The 21,468-nt window shown below is 41.0% G+C and overlaps 1 protein-coding gene across 1 annotated transcript; it reads left to right on the top strand.

The window, feature by feature from the left end:
* The first annotated feature begins 254 nt into the window (after window positions 1-254).
* Window positions 255-18,985, top strand: LOC136579742 (cytochrome P450 2A13-like). The gene is made up of 9 exons (XM_066579803.1): window positions 255-437; window positions 6,379-6,544; window positions 9,108-9,257; window positions 10,622-10,782; window positions 10,873-11,049; window positions 13,403-13,544; window positions 14,076-14,263; window positions 16,512-16,653; window positions 18,513-18,985. Exons 1-9 carry the CDS (start codon window positions 255-257, stop codon window positions 18,692-18,694), a joined length of 1,491 nt encoding a protein of 496 aa, XP_066435900.1. The 3' UTR covers window positions 18,695-18,985.
* The last annotated feature ends 2,483 nt before the right edge of the window (window positions 18,986-21,468 follow it).

Below are 21,468 nucleotides of genomic sequence, written 5' to 3' on the forward strand. Positions count from 1 at the left end.
CTTTAATTATGTTCTTCTTAATCTTTATTCTTACAGTACAATGACTCAGGTTTATGCTTCTTGTTTCTCAATGACAACAGTGTGATTGGATCCTATACAAAGAAATGAGTTCACCTGGTAAAGAAATAAACATCTTGGTGACTATTAAGTAACCTGGCATCAAGTGTGCCAAATACAGCCCTCCTAAGAGATGCTAGCTATAAATAGTGCAGATACACCTAGTGCTACATTTAATTCCATAGAGCGGTGTCAGTATGGAGTTCATTGGAGCAACCACTTTTTTATTGATAGCATGCATCGTCTTCATTCTCTTAAGCATAACACAAGCCAGAAAAGGGAAGAGCAAAGGTAAATTTCCACCAGGACCAACACCATTGCCCATCCTGGGAAATATTCTTCAACTCAATGGAAAAGAAGTGTTTAAGTCACTCAAGAAAGTAAGTTTCTATAATTCTATACTATGCATAGTATAAAAACATATTTTAAAATATTTAATTAAGAAGTTAAAAACTGTAGAGGTATAGAACTATAGAATGAAACTATATGATGATAAAGAAAAAGGAAATGGAGGGCTCTTGCAGACATTGAATGATACCATGCAATAATGTTACTGATAAGCAAGGCTACTTACAGTATTAACCACATATAGATAAAAAGCTGCATATGACAAATAGGGATTCCTATCTGACAGACAATAAAGGTAACTATGGAGGTTGCAAAGGTTGTGTTTACAACAGGGTCTTTATCTCCAAATGATGAGACTAATAGAGTAAATAACATTTCATAGTTTGGTGCCCAGGAGTTTCTAATTACTCACTGCCTGAGATGTCTGCAAGAAAAATTTACTTTGGCAGCAGGAAATATTTGAGGTTTCGAATAGACAAGAGATAAACATTGCCTAGAACCTATGTTCTCAACCTGTGGTATATGTAGTCAAGGCACCCCATATCTGTCTGTAAGGGGTGTTCACACTGTCCTTAGGCTGCAATTTTAATTAGTAACAATGTGTATGGTCATAACCAAGTTGATACATAAATGGATTGTCCCACCAAAGCAAGTTATCTGCTATGCACAGGATAGGGGACAGCTTGTTGCCCCTTGAGGGTCTGACCGCTGGGAACCACACCAAACCTGAGAACTGAGTCTCGGCGCATCCTGAAGTGTGGGCAAGCAGAAATAGATTGACCGTCCTACTGAAGTTAATAAAATGGTGGTGTGCATGTGCAACCTCAACTGTCCAAACTTCAGGATGCACTGAGGTTCCGTTCTTGGGATTGGTGGAGGTCCCTGAGAGTTGGACCGCCACTGATCAGCAACTCATCTCCTATCCTTTGGGTAGGGAATAATTTGCTTTGATGGATTAACCATTTTAATTTGTTTGAGTTAAGGGTTCTTGACTGAAGAACATTGAGAATGTATGGCCTAGTTAGTCTTGATGCAATAGTCCATCAATTTTAACCATTCTTGATTCAATAATTGCCATTAATTGCTTGATTAATTATAAATTTCAATACATTTGTTTATATAAGCATCATAAATCCTGACATAGTATCAGCCATTAATAACATTTGGGGTAAGGTATTCCATAGTTTGCTACTCTACCTTTAAAAAAGCCTAGTCTAAATTGATGTCTCAATTGTCTTTTCTTTTCTCCACAAATAATTAATGTTCCCTGGTCTTTTGTAAAGAATAAATCCTGTGCCAGTTCTTTGTCTTGCCTGCATATACACACACACATTATATTAATTTTTGCTCAAAGAGATTTAACTTTTAACATGTATAGCTGCCTGGACACTATTTAAATTGATCTTTTAATTAACTGTAAGCAGGGCTTAATTTTGGAGTAGGGATTATCGTCAAAAATCCTGGAAAATCGCACTAGGTCTAATTTTCAGAGTAGGTCTTATTTTCAGGAAGATAGGGTTAATATATATATTAACCCCATCTTCCTGAAAATAAGACCTACTCTGAAAATTAATAAGATAATTTTTAAGGCCTCTTTTTTCAAAATGAAGAAGCTTGATTTTTATAGCCTCTCGTTATAAGAGAGACCTTCTATTCCACTTAATAAACAAATTGCGCTCTTTCAACTAGCTACAGCTCTCCTATATAATTTTACAATGTGGAGCCCAAAACTGAATCTTACAGAAATAATTTATGAGGGGTAATATTTCACTGGGGTCATGGGTTTTAATATTTCTTGTTATACACACTAAAATTGTATTTGCTGCCCGACATATTTCTGCTTTATTTTAAATCCCTTCTACAAGAATAAATAAAGAGATTAAAAAGAATTTGACCTAAGGGTTCCTTTACACAGGATGATTAAGCGACCGAGAGTCATTCTTTCACACAGGAGCAATGACTGCTCAGTGAATGGAAGCAGTGTGGCTGGGGATCGCTTCCACCTGCCTGCCTGCCTTCATTCACAGTAAACAGGCAGTCATTCATAAATGCTAGTCATTTCATTTGTATGCCTGCACAAGCTGAATGGCAAACGATAAATGGATGAATTTACACTAAACAATTACCATATTCCCACGATCCAGTGACAATCTGAACAAAAATTGTTTCATGTAAAAGGACCCTAACACACATCCTTGTGATACCCAACTACTGACTTTAGCTTATTTTGAATACATACCAAGGATTCTTTGTATTCTGTCCCATATGTTACTATGTTAGGGCTGTTGTGTGATACAGTGTCAAATATTTTTGCAAAGTCTAGATATATCAGCCATATGATCAATATCCAGATTTACTTACCACCTCATAGAAGCCAAGCATGCCGGTGAGAAACAACATGTAAGGATACGATGTCAGGTCCGCTTTAAGGTGTTATAGCAATTTTTTTATAAATCAAACTGGAACAAATGTGATTAAAATATAAAAGGCAGATGTTGGATTACTTGCTTGATGGTTACAAAACCAATATTTGCTATGTTCATAAAGTCTGTTTCAAAAAGGTTCTAAGAATTATCAACTAAATAAATTAATCCACCATATCGAGCGTTACATTACTGTAATGCAGCTTAGTCTAATAAAGAGTAGCCGCACCCACTACACTAGAATAAATGTTTAGAATGCAAATTCTAATCCGCATTTCTTGTTTTGATCATCTTTAAAATTAGAATATCAAATTAACAGAAATGTAGTGTTACTTTTACATTTTGGTGGCTATATTTTGGGTTTAAGGGTTCAAAGGAAAACATGCTTTACACTTGTTATTCCAGGTGTAAGGTAGATAAGGGTCCCACTGTGGCATTGTTGCTCAAGGGTGCATATCTACAGCCAACCCTCATTACAAGTTGAAAACACATATGCTGGATTACTACTTTGCGGGTTATAAAGTCATATTTACCTTGTTCCTTGATGACTATTTCAGAAAGATCCCTAGAATTATTAACACAATAAGATTTAATGCCCCATATCAAGCATTACATCACTGTAATACAACTAAAACTGATGAAGAGCAGCTGCACCCACTGCACTATAATAAATGTTTACAATGCAAGTTCTTATCTGCATTTCTTGTTGGATCCTCTTTAAAATTATCAAAGTTAAAGAAATGTAATGTAACATTACATATTTTGGTGGCTACTTTTTGGGTTTAAGGATGCTAAGGAAATCTACTGCATGTAAACATACTGTCATGCCAGGAAATAGAGTAGACATGGTTCCCATTGTGACATTATTGCTCAAGAGTAGAGATGAGCGAGCGTACTCGTCCGAGCTTGATACTCGTTCGAGTATTAGCGTGTTCGAGATGCTCGTTACTCGAGACGAGTACCACGCGATGTTCGAGTTACTTTCACTTTCATCTCTGAGACGTTAGCGCGCTTTTCTGGCCAATAGAAAGACAGGGTAGGCATTACAACTTCCCCCTGCGACGTTCAAGCCCTATACCACCCCCCTGCAGTGAGTGGCTGGCGAGATCAGGTGTCACCCGAGTATTAAAATCTGCACGCCCGCGGCTCGCCACAGATGCATTCTGACAGAGATCAGGGACAGTGCTGCTGATGCCGGAGCTGCTATAGGGAGAGCGTTAGGAGTTATTTTAGGCTTCAAGAACCCCAACGGTCCTTCTTAGGCCATAGTCAGAAATCGCAGATCGCACCTATCTGCGATCTGCGATTCCTGTTCTCTTCTCTATATGCTCTCAGTGGGGCCGGCGGCAGCAGCGCCGACCCCATTGAGAATATATAGAAGACAAATCATTCTTCTCTGCCACAGCTGTATGGGCTTAAATATATAAGCTCTTCCCTGCAATTCATCCAGAAATGTGTTAAAATTAAAAAAAATTATATACTTACCTTGTCCCGGCAGACGGAGTTCAGCCGCGGCGGCCGGCAGTGGGTGTGAAGGGGGTGTGAGAGTCAGACCTGCCTCTGATTGGCTCAGCGCTGAGCCAATCAGGGGGCAGGTCTGACTCACACCCCCTTCACACCCACTGTAGGCCGGCCGCGCTGAACTCCGTCTGCCGGGACAAGGTAAGTATATACCATATATACTGGCATATAAGACGACTTTTGAACCCCGAAAAATCTGCTCTGAAGTCGGGGGTCGTCTTATACGCTGGTAATACAAAAAAAAGAAAGTGTCAAAAAAAATCATTACTCACCTCCCCCGCCATTCTGCGGCGCTGCTGCAGGCTGTCGCTCCCTCCTGGTCCCTGGCAGAGCATTGCTTTCTGGACGCAGGGCTTGAAATCCCCGCCTCCAGAAAGCTACTGTGATTAGCTAACACACGCCGTCAGCCAATCACAGCCATTCAATGACATCATTGAATGGCTGTGATTGGCTGAAGGCACATGTGTTTTCTGGAGGCGGGGATTTCAAGCCCCGCGTCCAGAAAGCAATGCTCTGCCGGGGACCAGGAGGGAGCGACATCCTGCAGCAGCGCCGCAGAACGCCGGGGGAGGTGAGTAATGATTTTTTTTTTTGCTCCGCTGTATTCCCGGCGTATAAGGTGACAGTTGGGGGGTCGTCTTATACGCCCCGTCGCCTTATACGCCGGTATATACGGTATATTTTTTTTATTTTTACACATTTCTGGCTGAATTGCAGGGAAGGGCTTCTATATTTAAGCCCTTCCCGACAATTCATCCTGCGCACGCCGGCAGCCCATTGGTTTCAGTGGAACCGGCTATAAGCATGTAACCCAGGAGAAGTGGCAGCGGAGTGTCATGCAGGCAGTGTGTTAAGAAAATTGTAGATCAATGTATCAGTTAATTATTCTATATTGCATTGTAGACTAGGAATATATAGCATGATACTAGTATAAGTAGTGAAGGGGTTAAACGAAACCCTTCTATAGGCTTGCATGTCTTCTGAGGTAGACAGACGAGATAAGACAGTCTCAGACCACCCATGTATGTATGTTTACAGATGAGGCCCACAGGAAATAGGACAGACTTATAGATATGCTTTGCATTCCTTTTCCCTGAGCTCATAACGGTTTTATTGTATGTAATAGATACACCTTAGGAGGTGTAACTTATGTTAATCATTTTAGTTTCAGCCTATTATGTATTCTTATTAATTTTGGAGGTATATACTTTTGCTGTGATGTCATTTATGGTACATAAACTTCGCACACCTTAGAATAAATTAGAAATCATCTGATACCGCACAGGCTGGTGTGATTTGTATTTCTCCTGGGTCCAGACTTCTGCACGAGATCTGGGATCGTCTTCTCTTTGATAAACACATAAATTCTCCTTACACAGTGATTGTGCTTTGTTGGAGGTAGTTTGGTGCTTAGCTAAGGTATGCATTGCTAATGAGGACCTTTCAGAAGTAAAAGTTGTTGGGAGGGGGGGGGGCACTCTTGCCGCTATTGTGGCTTAATAGTGGGACCTGTGAACTTGAGATGCAGCCCAACATGTAGCCCCTCGCCTGCCCTATCCGTTGCTGTGTCGTTCCCATCACTTTCTTGAATTGCCCAGATTTTCACAAATGAAAACCTTAACGAGCATCGGCGATATACAAAAATGCTCGGGTCGCCCATTGACTTCAATGGGGTTCGTTACTCGAAACGAACCCTCGAGCATCGCGATAATTTCGTCCCGAGTAACGAGCACCCGAGCATTTTGGTGCTCGCTCATCTCTACTCAAGAGCCAACATCTGCAGCCAACCCTCAGTGCAAATTAAAAATTCTAACACTTAGCATGAAATTATTATTTTCCACAGCCAATCCAAAGAGAGGGACATAAACAAGTTAGCAGAAGATATCTATTTTTTCTGCAGCCTCCTATCAAAAATCTTAGTTGTATGATCATAGTATCTATGGTATAACTCATATATGCTAAACAGTTAGTTCATAGTAGAATACATTGACCTAGTTATCTTGACCTGTTTTGCTTGCCTCTCCACTAGCTGGGTGAAAAGTATGGACCAGTATATACTATCCATATGGGCACAGATCCTGTTGTGGTACTGTGCAGCTATGATGCAGTAAAAGAGGCTCTCATTGACAATGCAGAAGACTTTGGTGCCAGGGGGCATATGCCACTTCTGGATAGGATAAGTAATGGCGGGCACGGTAAGTACCAGTATTGGACTCTACTTACATCAACACTAACTTAATACGCTGCAGTGACTTACTAATAAGAAATACAGGAACATGAGGTGTGATTAAGTTGATCTTAAACAAGTTGAGGTGGCCACCTTCACCTCAAAATAGCAGGAAAAGAGAACAAGCCAATCAATCCATCAATACCACACAGCACATCCTGTATGGATATATACAGTTTCAGAGACAATACTACTTCACAATCACCATACCAATTGGAATGTACCACAATTTTTTCTCCTTTGATGTATACTTGATCTATTCTTTTTTTTTAACTTATAAACAGCACTCCATCCATTGACTAAAGATTGTGTTCATTCAAAATGCTGTGAATGTGGATTTTCTGCCAAAAACAGTAGCAAATCACATCATAAGAAATAAAGAATATCTTTACCTGGCACAGTTACTGTGGGTACTGTGTGTTGGTGCTGCATTGACAGTGGCATTCGCTATCATGTAGTCCTGCAGTCATGGATAGTGTAGATCAGTGATGGGCAACCTTTTGAGCTCGGTGTGTCAAAATTCACCAAAAAACTGAGCATGACTCGGGAGGTGTGTCACTTTGAGAAAAAAATCCATAAAACCCATAGCACAGGCTCTCGCCTCTCCCAGCCTCCGCCTCACTTATCTCAGTAATGATGTGCCCCCAGCAGCGACAGCACCCCCCACAGCGGCCCGCCAGCAGCGACACCGGCCCCGAGCAGCGACAGCGCCCCCACAGTGGCCCCCAGCAGTGACAGCGCCCCCACAGTGGCCCCCAGCAGCGACAGCGCCCCCACAGTGTCCCCCAGCAGCGACAGCGCCCCCACAGCGACCCCCAGCAGCGACAGCGCCCCCCACAGCGGCCCCCAGCAGCGACAGCGCCCCCACAGCGGCCCCCAGCAGCGACAGCGCCCCCACAGCGGCCCCAGCAGCGACAGCGCCCCCACAGCAGCCCCCAGCAGTGACAGCGCCCACCACAGCGGCCCCCAGCAGCGACAGCTCCCCCCACAGCGGCCCCCAGCAGAAACAGCGCCCCCACAGCGGCCCCCAGGAGGAACAGTGGCCCCCAGCAGCGACAGCGGCCCCCAGGCATTACCTGCCCCCCACACAGCGGCCCCCCAGGCATTACCTGCCCCCCCACACAGTGGCCCCCAGGCATTACCTGCCCCCCCACAGCGGCCCCCCAGGCATTACCTGCCCCCCCCCCACACAGTGGCCCCCAGGCATTACCTGCCCCCCCCACAGCGGCCCCCAGGCATTTCCTGCCCCCCCCCCACAGCGGCCCCCAGGCATTACCTGCCCCCCCCACAGCGGCCCCCAGGCATTACCTGCCCCCCCACACAGCGGCCCCCAGGCATTACCTGCCCCCCCACACAGCGGCCCCCAGGCATTACCTGCCCCCCCCCACACAGCGGCCCCCAGGCATTACCTGCCTCCCACACAGCGGCCCCCAGGCATTACCTGCCTCCCACACAGCGGCCCCCAGGCATTTCCTGCCCCCCACACAGCGGCCCCCAGGCATTTCCTGCCCCCCACACAGCGGCCCCCAGGCATTACATGCCCCACACACAGATGCCCCCCCCAGCGGTGACTGCCCCTTCACAGCGGACTCCCCCCGACCCATGTACTTACCTTCTGGATGCTCCGCTCCTCCTGTGCCCGGCACCCTCCAGCAGCTATGATCTCCCGTACACACTGTGACGTCAGTGTGTTGCAGGACGCCTTCTCCCCCGGACGCTCCCGCGGAACCAACAGGTAAGAGACGTTGGAGGGACAGGGGGAGGAGGATCCTGGTGCACACTGACATCACAGTGTGCGCAGGGATCAGCGCTGTTAGTAGTGCTGGTTAATGAATACCGGCAGGGGAGCCGCGGCCCCTGCCGGTATTCATTAACGGGGGAGCGGCCGCGTGTCAGCGACTATGGCTACGCGTGTCAGTGCTGACACGCGTGTCATAGGTTCGCCATCACGGGTGTAGATACTTACTGTACTTGAAAAATGTGGCCGTGAAGTGGAAATGTGGTGTATAGATTTATGCATTAGCAGATCAAAAGAGGTGATCAATCTTTTCTCTTAACTAAACACATTCCTATCTTCTAAACTCATGTTAGATATTTATAGTATCTTCAAAAACCATGCCATAAATATCACGTGGATGACCTCCCTCTTGGAATTCCAGCTATCAAGAGAACAGTTGGCGTCCAGACCCCATTCCACCAGCTGAGGAAGCTAGCAGATGCTACATCCAGGCCGAGATTGAATGGAGAAATTAACTCATGTTTGGGGCTCTTTCCATGCAAGTCAACGAGTATTATAGAAAAAACTGAACAAGCTCAGCTCAACTGTTTACACAACGCCCATAAATTTTATTAGAGAGTCGCAAGGCCACCTTTTTGTTCAACCTCTATAAGGGCATGGGGTAAATAGGCTGTAGTACCAGAGCTGGATATGCTACAAAATGCTTAAGAAGGAAAATTTCCATTAATCACTTCTGTACAGTTTTCGCCATTGTCAAGGGTTTTCTTACTAGCCATTCTACATATTTTTTCAGGGGTGGTAGGAAGTAATGGTGAACGCTGGAAACAGCTACGTCGCTTCTCTCTTATGACATTAAGGAACTTTGGAATGGGTAAAAGAAGTATTGAACAGAGAATTCAAGAAGAGGCCCAGTTTCTTATAGAAGAATTCCGAAAGAGCCAAGGTGAGAACTATATAAAAATATATGTCATTAGAGAAAATATGCTCAAAGGCTGCTTCTATCCTCAGCAGATTTTATTGACATGAAAAAATAATAGACATACAATACCTGAAACTACCCACATTAAAAAAAACTTGAAATATTGCAGTTTTCATGCTGACCACTACAGCAGACAAAATAATCTGATATATCCTATTTTCTTTATTTCACTTGTCAGTTTTGCTGTGTAGACTAGAATAGAATGAGCAGAGATGTTTCATTATCATTATACAGCTCTCCTGTTATTACCTGTCTTCTGGGGAATGAAGCTCTACTTGTAATGTGAATTTTAGGCTATAGTGTGTGACCTGGATACCTGTTGAAGCCAAGTATAGCAGACAATGAGTTGGACATGGTAGGGTTCAACAAAATGGGCCTTTACTCACATTGAGGCAGTCAGCATAGTGGTTACAGTCTCTCAATGAGAGCAACAGTATTAGTAGTTACACTTCTTTAGAGACACACACAGTTTGCATATATAGCAGCAGAGTCTCCTAGCACTTTACTCGCACTGCAGCTGCTGGTAATAACAGTAACAAACCTATTTTAAAGCCTCTGTTTAAATTTCTGTTTGGTTTTTTTTTTTTGTGCACAGTCTCTATTGCGTGTTTTATGTAGATCATTCAAGGACTCTCTGAGAATTGGTCCACAACCACTTACAGGTTTTCTTCTGGGTATGGCTCACCAGCAAACAAGATTTGGACTATTATTTGGACTAATGGACTAAATCTCAAGGCCATTCCTGTGGGCAATACAGTATGTCCAATTCTATAGTCTTAGAGCCTTCTTCTTTAAGCTCACAATAGCCTTCGTTATGGGGCTGTGTGTCTATATTTTAATGTTTGCATATGTGTGTCCAAGACCTAGCCAGGATGCTCATCCAACACCCTAAAGTTACAGCATATAAAACATAAATTTATAGTATAAAATAACATATATTTATACCTCCTCCAACAACCAGTGAAAAAAGTGCACATTAGGACATCATCATGGGATACAAAGAGTGTGGCTAAGAGTGGGGCTGAGGGGGCTTGGCCTGTCCTGAAAATTTGTCATGGTGCTCTACCTGCATAGCTATAGTTATCACACTTTTCATTGCTCAAATGTTGGGAAGTATGGTCAGTTATTCACAGTTCAAGTATGCAGTGCTGAATAATTGGAGTACTGACAGTCCACATCATTTTCCAACCCTCTTACATACTCACTTCCTGGAGACTGTATCTCTGTCAATTAACTAGTTACTCATAGCAGCTACCAATAATCAGACACATACTCTGCTAAATATCCTAAAACAAATCCTGATACAGTTGTCTACTCTTGCTTAACAGCTCAGCCATTGGATCCAACATTCTATTTTGCCAAAGCTGTTTCAAATGTCATCTGTTCGGTAGTATTTGGAGATCGATTTGAGTATGAGGACAAAGAGTTTCTGAAGCTTCTGAGTTTTCTAAATGAAGTTTTTAAAGGATTTAGCTCTGTTTGGGGACAGGTAGGAAAGTATGTTTATTGTCAAGAAATCTCTCAATGCCAGGTGCTAAATGTCTACATGCTATGACTTTGCTGCACTAATTTATTTCAGATGTACAATGTGTATCCTAATGTTATGGGAAAGATCCCAGGACCTCATCAAAAAATGTTTAATGCCATTGATGGTATTCAGGGATTTATTACTAAACGTGTGAAAATGCATAAAGAGTCTTTGGATCCCAATGATCCTAGAGATTTCATTGACTGCTTTCTCATTAAGATGGAACAGGTAAGTTACACAGAGAATTAGCTAGGAGTGTACTGGTGGGGCATCTGCCTCAAGTTCTGAATATCAGTGATGTGGGGGAAGGGGCATCAACAAGCCACTGTGCCTTGGCCAAGAAATTTAGGCAATATACACACTTATAGACAAATCATGTTGGGCACTTACCAGGCCAGACCCTTCCTCCTAGCTATGCTTATCCTTCAATAAGTGTATCTATAATAGAGATCCAACTGAACAAGGGAAAACAAACAGTATGGCACAATACTACATAGTAACATAGTGTGTTAGGTTAAATGAATACAATGTCCATCTAGTTCAGCCTGTTTCAATCCCTTCCTTGTTGGTCCAGAGGAATATTATTCTACTTTTCCCAAATATTAAAGGGCCACTCTGATGAAAAAACGTTTTTCCATCTCTGCCCCCTCACTTGATTGCCAGCACACTCTGAAAGCCTCCTGTGTGTATTCCAGCCACTTCCCTACAGTATATAAACCATATCAGCCACCATCTTGATGCAGAAAGATTTTTATTCCACTTTCACATCTATCCCATGATGCATCAGCACTAGAGATGAGTGAGCATACTCGTCCGCGCTTGATGCTCGTTCGAGTATTAGGGTGCTCGAGATGCTCGTTACTCGAGACGAGCACCACGCGGTACTCGTCTCGATTAAACGAGCACTGACCATTGAATTCAATGGAGCCAGCAATACAGCCGGCTCCATTGAAAGCAATGGGCTGCCGGCGATTGCGGGATGAATTGTCGGGAAGGGCTTAAATATATAAGCCCTTCCCTGCAATTCATCCAGGAATGTGTAAAAATAAAAAAATATATACTCACCTTGTCCCGGCAGAACGATGTTAGCCCATTGAATTCAATGGAGCCGGCAATACAGCCGGCTCCATTGAAAGCAATGGGCTGCCGGCGATTGCAGGACGAATTGTCGGGAAGGGCTTAAATATATAAGCCCTTCCCTGCAATTCATCCAGAAATGTGTAAAAATAAAAAATATATATATACTCCCCTTGTCCCAGCAGACGGGGTTCAGCGCAGCCGGCCTGCAGTGGGTGTGAAGGGGGTGTGAGTCAGACATGCTCCTGATTGGCTCAGCGCTGAGCCAATCAGAGGCAGATCTCACTCACACCCATTCATTAATGGGTGAGTGAGTGTTGCCTCTGATTGGCTCAGCGCAGCTCTCAGCTGAATGACAGCAGTTCAGCACCACAGTGCAGGGGACAGCAGAAGACGCGGCTGTGCCTCGGCAGCTGAAGGGAGGTATCTATTTTTTTTTGTTTTTTAAATCACTTTTAATTCATTTCCTGGGAATGGCTTATATGTAAAACCCTTCCCTGAAAAAGAATTCAGGTGTGCCAGCGGACCATTGTCTTCAATGGAGTTGCCGGCAGCAGCAGCGGCTCCATTGAAGAGAATGCCTGCATTTTTATTCTTTTACACTAAAATCTTTCTTTTTCAGGTAAGGGCTTATATTTTTTCAAGCCCTTCCCGAAAATTCATCCCGCGCTCGCCGGCAGCCCATTGCTTTCAATGGAGCCGGCTGTATTGCCGGCTCCATTGAATTCAATGGGCTAACATCGTTCTGCTCTGCCACAGCTGTGTCAGAGGAGAACGATCTTTATCCTGACAGTGGGGGGGGGGGGGGGGTCTCACTCTTGCCATTTCTGTGTTTTTTACATGACTTTGGTGATTTGCAAAAATTTTCACAAATGAAAACCTTAGCGGAGCACCAGTCATATACAAAAATGCTCGAGTCACCCATTGACTTCAATGGGGTTCATTACTCGAAACGAACTCTCAAGTATCACTGAAAGTTCGACTCGAGTAACGAGCATCCAAGCATTTTGGTGCTCGCTCATCTCTAATCAGCACATCTATACCATTTATTTCTGCAGGGAGACAATTTAATTATCATTTGTGCCCATAGTCTTCTAAACAAGCTACAGACCATAAGTATACAATCAAGAGGATGAGCTGTGATCTTCTCTATTATACTTGTGTGACAGGAGCTGTGTGATCATTATCAATAACTGTGACAGAAATGGCTGTGCCCCTCTGCAGCCAAGTCCTGTGTAACAGCATCGCACAGACTGAGAAATTGACTAGAAAATGAGCATATAACTTCAAGCAGATCTGAGCTGGTCAGAACTAAGAGTGCATGCATGACCATCTGAAGAAAGAGGCTTGGAGTTTCAGACACCAAGAAATAGCTAAGCAAGGGAACACCAACTCACTTATAGACACTGGGGGATAGCTATATAATGAATGAATTTTAAAAAAATCACCAGAGTGGCCTTTAAAACCTTACTTTATGCATTAACATTCAATACTATTTCCAAAGGAACAAAACATACCGGGGACCGAGTTTCACATGGAAGGAATTGTCAACACCACATTCGATTTGTTTGGTGCTGGGACAGAAACTGTTAGCACAACACTACGTTATGGACTAATGATTCTCCTGAAGCATCCGGATGTTGAAGGTTGGTAGAGTGCCTGAAATACTTGAAAGGGTGTGGCTAAACTAGATTTCATGATTTTGATTAAAATCAAAATCATGATTTATTAAAATAGCGAATTACCCAGTTGCAATCATGTGTCATTTGCACTCCAGTTGGTGATCTCAACAGTGTTATAAATGTGAGTATGACTCAAGTGTAAAGTTGCCAGGTAGTCCTGACCTCTAATTAGGCCTACTGTAGATCCAAAATTTTTCAAAGATTCCCAAAGTAACAATTCAAAATTATTTTACTATTGGAACCATCTTCCTACATAAATAATTATTAGTATATCAACCCAAACATTGAGAAATTACTCACTTCACACTTTAAATTTCCCACCTGCTCATACCATAATAACAATAACAAGGACCAATTTTCACATTTGCAGTAAATCTTTCTGATTTCCATTAATCTGACTCCTCAGTGGTATAGAATATTGGCATGAAAACTTTGATAGGTGCATTGGCCAAGTTACCCGAATATTACTACAACAAATGCTTTCCATCTCTACAGAACGCATCCATCAAGAGATTGATAAAGTCATTGGAAGGAACAGGGCTCCATGTATAGAAGATCGATCTCACATGCCATACATGGATGCAGTAATTCATGAAATTCAAAGATTTATTGACCTCATACCAATGGGAATCCCACACAAAGTAACCCGTGACCTGAAGTTTCGAGAATTTTTTATTCCAAAGGTAAAACTGCTGTCCTCTATGTTCAATAGTAGAAATTAGCTGACATGGATAAGAAACAACTATAATACACCTCTACAGCACAGGTTGATTCTCTTGCTAGGAAACCCAAATATTCCTCAATAACTTTAATTTTTGTATGGTTTACTATGAACATTGTTTTGTATTTACCTGATATGTTGTAAAACAAGATCTGCCTAGAGCATATGATGGAAATGGGCCCTCCAGCATCCAGATCCTTTTGTATGTGAGTCTGCATATTGGGGAAGACATCTGCTAATGTGAAATCAGTAATGGCAGCAACCTCTCAGTATGTTGCATCTTTGAGGGTGTCAACAATAAACAATTATGTACATGTTTCTCTAAATCCATGGAAGCAACTCCCTGGGGCATGGAATAAGAAATGCCAGTTTCTTGCAAAAGTCTTCTTAAAGATTTTCTTGGTAATGCCAGTAATCGATCCTTCACATCCTGCAACATGTGATAAGACATCTTCTGGCCTCCTGCATGTTGAGTCAAGACCTTTCCAGTTGTCTCAAATTGTTTCACCAATTTGTGAATACAGGATTTTGATGGTATACTACCCTCACCATGCTTATCCTGAAATCCCCCTTGACATTGTTTAAAGGAACACGTTCTCCAGTGTTCATGGACAATGAGCACATGTTGTTCAACTGAGTACATGTTTGTGACACACTGAATCAAACACTTGGGATTACTTACCCTGGTAAAAAGACGGTTATGCGGCGATCAAATAGCTATGTATAAAAACATTAGGGGACAATACAAGGATGTCTCCCATGATCTGTTTATACCCAGAACTGCGATGGTAACAAGAGGGCATCCTCTACGTCTAGAAGAACAAAGGTTTCATCACCTACACAGAAGGGGGTTCTTTACTGTAAGAGCAGTCAGACTGTGGAACTCTCTGCCTGAGGACGTGGTGATGGCAAAATTGGTAGAGGAGTTTAAGAGGAGACTAGATGTCTTTCTAGAACTCTATGATATTACAGGATATAGACATTAGGTGACCAGTGTGGTTGTTGATCTCAAATGTTGATCCAGGCATTACTCTGGCTGCCATTATGGAGTCGGGAAGGTTGCCTTCCTCTGGACTAACAAGGAAAGGGTTGAAATAGGCTGAACTAGATGGACATTGTCTTCATTCAGTCTAACATACTATGTTACTATGTTATGTTGTTTGGTGGTTGTGTCTCAAAATAACAAGTATAGTCCACTTTATTGAGAAGTGTGATGGTTTGATAGACATATGGGGTGATTTATGAAACTAGACAAAGGAAAGGTGAATAAGATCAAATTTAAACTATACCCTTTACTAAGATAAGACTAAAATAAATGATGGCTTAATAATTTACAATAAATTTATCAAAAACAAGCATATTAGGAAAGGACATTGATAATTGTCACATGTGTAACGCCATAGCACATGTATGGGGAAAGTTAATCTATAACGCAGCCATAAGAAAGTAACCTATGGCAAAACATACTTCTGTGATGATAAAAGTGATAAAAAGTATGATAATAAAGACTCATCCATATATCTAGAGACAATTTTTCATGGATATTGCTGGCTGTCAACAGGAGCTTTCTCTTAAGCATGAGCTTAAAGGGAATGGACAAACTGACTCTGAATATCGGTAGTAACTAAATCATCCTATGCAGTAACATGCGGGACAATCGCCATGAAAAGAGCAGCTTCATGGATACCCTGAAAACTAGAAAACCTTGTTATAGCCCTATTCAGAATATATAAGCAGGGAATACTAACATGGACAATAATGAGAGAAAGAGAAATGCACAGTTAATGGTAGAAGGTCCAAATGCATTTCATCCTACCCACGGACTCATCAGGGGAACCAATAGAGGAAAAAATCAGTACTAAAGCACTGAGTCACAGAATTTTTTTTTTTGTAATATTTTTTAATTCCTTATGAAATATATGCAGCATGACCATAAATTTCACATAATCACTGCACAGCACTTAACATAAAGTGACAATAAAAAAAACCACAATTATGCAGCACATGGTAGATATAAACCATAAGTCTAATAATAAATAGTCATGCATCAACCAACACAGCAAACCTGCATAAATGTGATAGTATTTAAAAAGCTAATAGGGAATGTTTGGGTTTCCGAGCCAGATAATAACCCTGTTTAATGATCTTAAATGGGTATGAAGAAATGCTTGCAGTTATCACTTTATATCTCATTGCATTGTTATTCCTAGGGCACAACCATCTTCCCATTGCTCAGTTCTGTTCTACGAGATCCAAAACAGTTTAAATACCCAAATCATTTCAATCCGGGTCATTTTTTGGATGATAAAGGCAAGTTCAGTCGGAATGATGGATTCATGCCATTCTCGTCAGGTAAGTGCTTGAAATAAGAGTGCTACCACCAACAAGTCTGGCAGCGTAACAAATTTTTTGAGCTTTTGACATTTGTGGCTATGTCTAATTTTGTTAGACATGTGCACAGTGATTTAGGCAACATTGAAATGAACAACAAAGTAAGAGGAAAATAATTGAAATTTCCTAGCTTATTTAGGAGTTGTTTGATAAAAAAAATTTCAAACATCCTTTTTGATCATTTACAATTAATAGAGAAGAAATCCTCTTTCGTAGCCTCCAACTAGAGTTGCTACAAAGTACATCTCTTGGTCTGGAGGACCCAGCATGTTTGTCCACTACATTCATAGACCACTGGCACCATGTAATGCTTCATTTCCTCTGCGGCACTGCTCCAAGGAAATTAAACATTTGTTTCCAGGCAAATGAAAGACAATTTCTGGAAGTTCCAGCAGTGGATTCCCTATGATCCCATTATGTGGATGTGGCCCCCCTAACACAAAGAAATTACCTAAAGTAGACAACCCCGTTAAGCTTTTAGGCTACATTTATTTTGCTCTAATGTAAATTACCTACTCATACACTTACATACAAAACAGACTTTTAAAGAAATATATTGACTTAAGTTTTTGGAACCTTTTCTAATTTCTTAATTGCTCTTTTGAAAACCACATATTTAATATCATGAGACTGAAGTCTGCTGTCTTTAGAACAGAAATTTAGACCGCTTTTATTTGGGTAAAATAATCCTATGATCAAAATCCAATCCAACATTAAATCCTATTATTCCAGTTTAGTGCATCTAATCCAGATTTAGTGAAGTGTGAGAAAGAACATTCAACAAGTTCACCTGAAATTTTATAGTTCACATCAAAACCTGTAGCTGAAAAAAGTACCTAAAATGTAAAATCTTCCTCAGAAACCACTTGCTAAGATAGGGCCAACAAGTAATTAGGAAGTTGTAAAAGTTGGAAAAAGCTGAACCGAATTTATCCTCTATTTCCTTGTCTTCTAGAACAGCCTCCTTTCAATTCTGCCCTAGGCGACCACCAAATCTGCCTAAACATAATCTCTCCCCATCTATCCATTTTTTTTACTATGCCACATTATTCATTTTAGAGTTTGGATCTAACATATTGAGCAGTACAAACAACAAGTTAGCTAAATTCCAGATTCCAAAGAAGAGAGGTGGCATCTCTTTGCCAAATATGAAGAAATATAATTGGTATGCATAACTAGATATACAAGTGACTGGATTAATGGCAATACAAACTATGCAAATAATGACATAGATCAGGAATTATTTTTTTTCTTATACTTTGACAAATCTTATATTTGCAAGCACACAGAATATCCCTATTCATCATAGCAACATAATCTTATTCAATGACACAAGTAAATTTATAGAAAAGTATAAGGCTTCTTTTCACACTTTCTCCTAATATGATGATTTTTTTAAGGGGGGGGGGGGGGGGGTGGACACCCAGCCCTAATTAAACATATTCATAATAGAGTAATTTTAAGATAGCAAGAAAATGAACTGTAATCTTTAACTAATGTAATTCACTGCATGACAGGAAGTACACATTGTCCTACCAAAAAAAAATTGGACACTTGAGCAATAATCAAAAGTATAGGGCAGCACAAGTGGCTCAGTGGTTAGCTCTGTTGCCTTAGATAGACTCATGAGTTGTTTATTTGAGAGTTTAAAAAATTGATAATGTGATTAAGTTTTAGGTGCTTGTTCAGAGATTGGGTTGGAGGGATTAGATAAGGATCAGATATCATGTTAATTGTTAGGCCTCATGTCCACAGGGAAAATCAGGCCCACTACGGATTCTTCCCTTCGCCCTTTACTGACCTATTCTTTTACCCTCTAGGAAAACGTATCTGTCTTGGAGAAGGCCTTGCAAGAATGGAGCTCTTCCTGTTTTTCACCACCATTTTGCAGAACTTCAGCCTTCGGTCACCTGTGAACACAGAAGAAATAGACCTAACACCTTTAATGAGTGGATTTGGAAATTTTCCTCGTTATTACCAGTTGGCCTTCATCCCGCGTTGATTCATTTAAAATGTTCTTAAATTTTTATCTCTGCTTTTTCCATGCATATGAATGAAATTTCTCAAGGTTGGAAGCTAAACGTTTTTTTGCCAAAAGCTGCTATGTGGTGAATCTATCAAATGCTAAAAAACTACTAACATTTAGTAGACAACTAAAGTGAAGTGAAAATCGTTAAATGAAAATGTATAAAATATTAATATAATAGTCTAAAAATAATAGTAATATAATGGCGAGCAATTCTCTTAACTGAAAGTAGTAGTTTTTATTTAAATAAAAAATAGAATTATTAAATAATAAATTAGAAATGTAACAAAGTTTAACTTGACTTTTAACAGATTAAGAAAGTGTTCTATACCATGGATTTTGTTCTTTCAATAGCTTTTCAATGACTTTTATTGTGTTAATATAACAATAGCTTTAAAATTGCTTATAACTTGTTGCAGAAAGATATCACACTCAAGTTTAAACTTTTCTAAGTCTGTACATTGTGTATTAAAGTAAATGCACTATGGTGCCCGTGTAAATAACTCAGTATATAGGTTAAGATAAGAAATATCTTAAGCTCAAATTTAGTTTTAATTTACACAGGCATACATACTATGCATCAATGTTGTACAGATGTCTAAATATAATAAAATATCACTAATAGCTGTCTATTGGCTTTATCACAAACTTTATTTAAGCTGTATTACAGTATCTTAAGGTGGTGTATAAGGGTCCATAATACAGAACCATAGTAACTACATGGACGGCCATTCAGAAGGATTCCCATGTGCATGAGTCCAGAAATTTTCTGCACAACGTTTTTTTTAAATTTAAGAATAAGATGGCCTTCTAATACATGTGTTTATAAATACTACATTTCTTCCTATATTGCTTACCGACCTAAGCACTGATTCATGTAAACTTTTCAGGCCTATGCATGGCCCCCTCACCATGTGCAATGTACTGACACCCATACATTGCACAGAGAGGGTGACTCTTTTGTGGCTTTATCACATACAGGCACAGTGGCAACACATTCTCTGTGAAATGTATGGGCGTATACGCAACTACGCTCACCGCTACGGAGCGTAGTTGTGTATGCACTAGTTTGTTTTTTTTTCAGTCTATTCAAACTCTGTGCTATATGCGAGAAAAATATGGCAAGTGCTATGTTTTCTCAGGCGTAGTTTTAACGCCCGAGAACCCCGCTAGTGCAAAAGAAACAATTAAAATCCATGGTTTTTTTTGTCCCATTACGCGGCTGTGATTATCACAACTGCACAACGAGACAAAACAAAACCATTGATTTCAATGGTTTTGTTTCCACTATCAGGATTCTCGTGCTTAATAGTACGGGTGAGAAAAGCCTTAAATGGCTGAAACATAATGTGTTAACTTAGAGTGGCTTCACATCTGCACTGGGTAGCAGCTTGGGCCTGGCAGTTTGAGATTGTGAACAATATGAGCGGTAGTTATTACTTGGACCTCTTGTTGTCATGTCACGACAGTAATCTGCTCTCCCTCTCATCTAGCTGCGACTCCAATTTCATGACAAGATGGTAAAAGTTTGTGATGCCAGAGAGACAATGATGTTACTATGTTGGTCTCGGTAGTTGGAGGGGGTAGTAGAACAAAGGTACATTGTGGTGCTGGTACCTCGTTAGATAGAATCAGTCCAGCAGACAGGTAAACAGTAAAAACATCCAATTCTCTTTTATTGTTATCATCAGGACTAGTGTAGCTCCCAAATATGCGCTGCCTAAATTGCTTCACATCAATTACACAGAAATGCAATAGACATACATTACTTTTCCTACCTTGGAAGTTATCCTATCCCAAGCTATGTATCCAGACTCTCTCTCTTCTACTTGGGCCTGGGGACATTGGTTCTTGACTCTTTACTATGTAACCTCTCACTGTGAATAATTTATTTTCTGCGTATTCGCAAGTTACTCTCTGGCTTATTGTCCTGAGGTGCTTGACTTGGGTTAACCAGCTTTTGGACACTCTCTAGAGATGCTTTTTGATACCCACTCAGATAATTACTACTCCAAGAAGATAGAAGTTAGATTGGCTGGGTCTTTTATTACCTCTCCCCTTCTAGAAGCTTCTGGTAGCTTCTAGCTTAGCCCTTCCTCAGCCAAACTAGGCTGACCTATTACAGAGCAGACTGGCTAGAATAGTGGATTTCCCAGTGTCTGGGGCCCTGGGAAATTACCTAAACCCATTTGTGAACTAATTAAATTAACTCCCTCCTGTTTAATAGGGGAAGAAATCAAATAACCTACAACAAAACCTCTTTAATATCATTAAAAAACTATTTCATACACAGTATACCAGTTTGCAGTGCCCATTATGGGTCACTACATACCCCCCTTTTTAAACTAAGCTGTCCTCGGCAATCAACACTAAGGTCTTCAAGATCATTGAACATTACCAGCACATCTTTCCAGAAAATTCCACCATTTATTGTAGATATACCCTTTTATTTAATTGAGTGGCATACTCAGTGACTACTAGTCTTACCATGCAAAATATAGGTTTCAAAAAAAGTTGTAAGCCAGGACAGAACCCTGCATCTCAGCAGGCCTGACATTTCTTTTTCAACATTAAATAAGTGGTGAGCCAGGGCCTCACATTTGCCATAAAACCCATACATTAATTCTTCTCCCCATGTACTTAACATCTGAATCTTTATTCAGTTTCTTAAGTAGTGCTAGTGAGTATACTCAGGATGCTATCATTTTGGGCCAGTTTAAGGTAGAAATATAGGAAGAGTGAAACTTGAT

The sequence above is a fragment of the Eleutherodactylus coqui genome, chromosome 10 (genome assembly GCF_035609145.1).
Source record: "Eleutherodactylus coqui strain aEleCoq1 chromosome 10, aEleCoq1.hap1, whole genome shotgun sequence".
Classification (NCBI taxonomy): domain Eukaryota; kingdom Metazoa; phylum Chordata; class Amphibia; order Anura; family Eleutherodactylidae; genus Eleutherodactylus; species Eleutherodactylus coqui.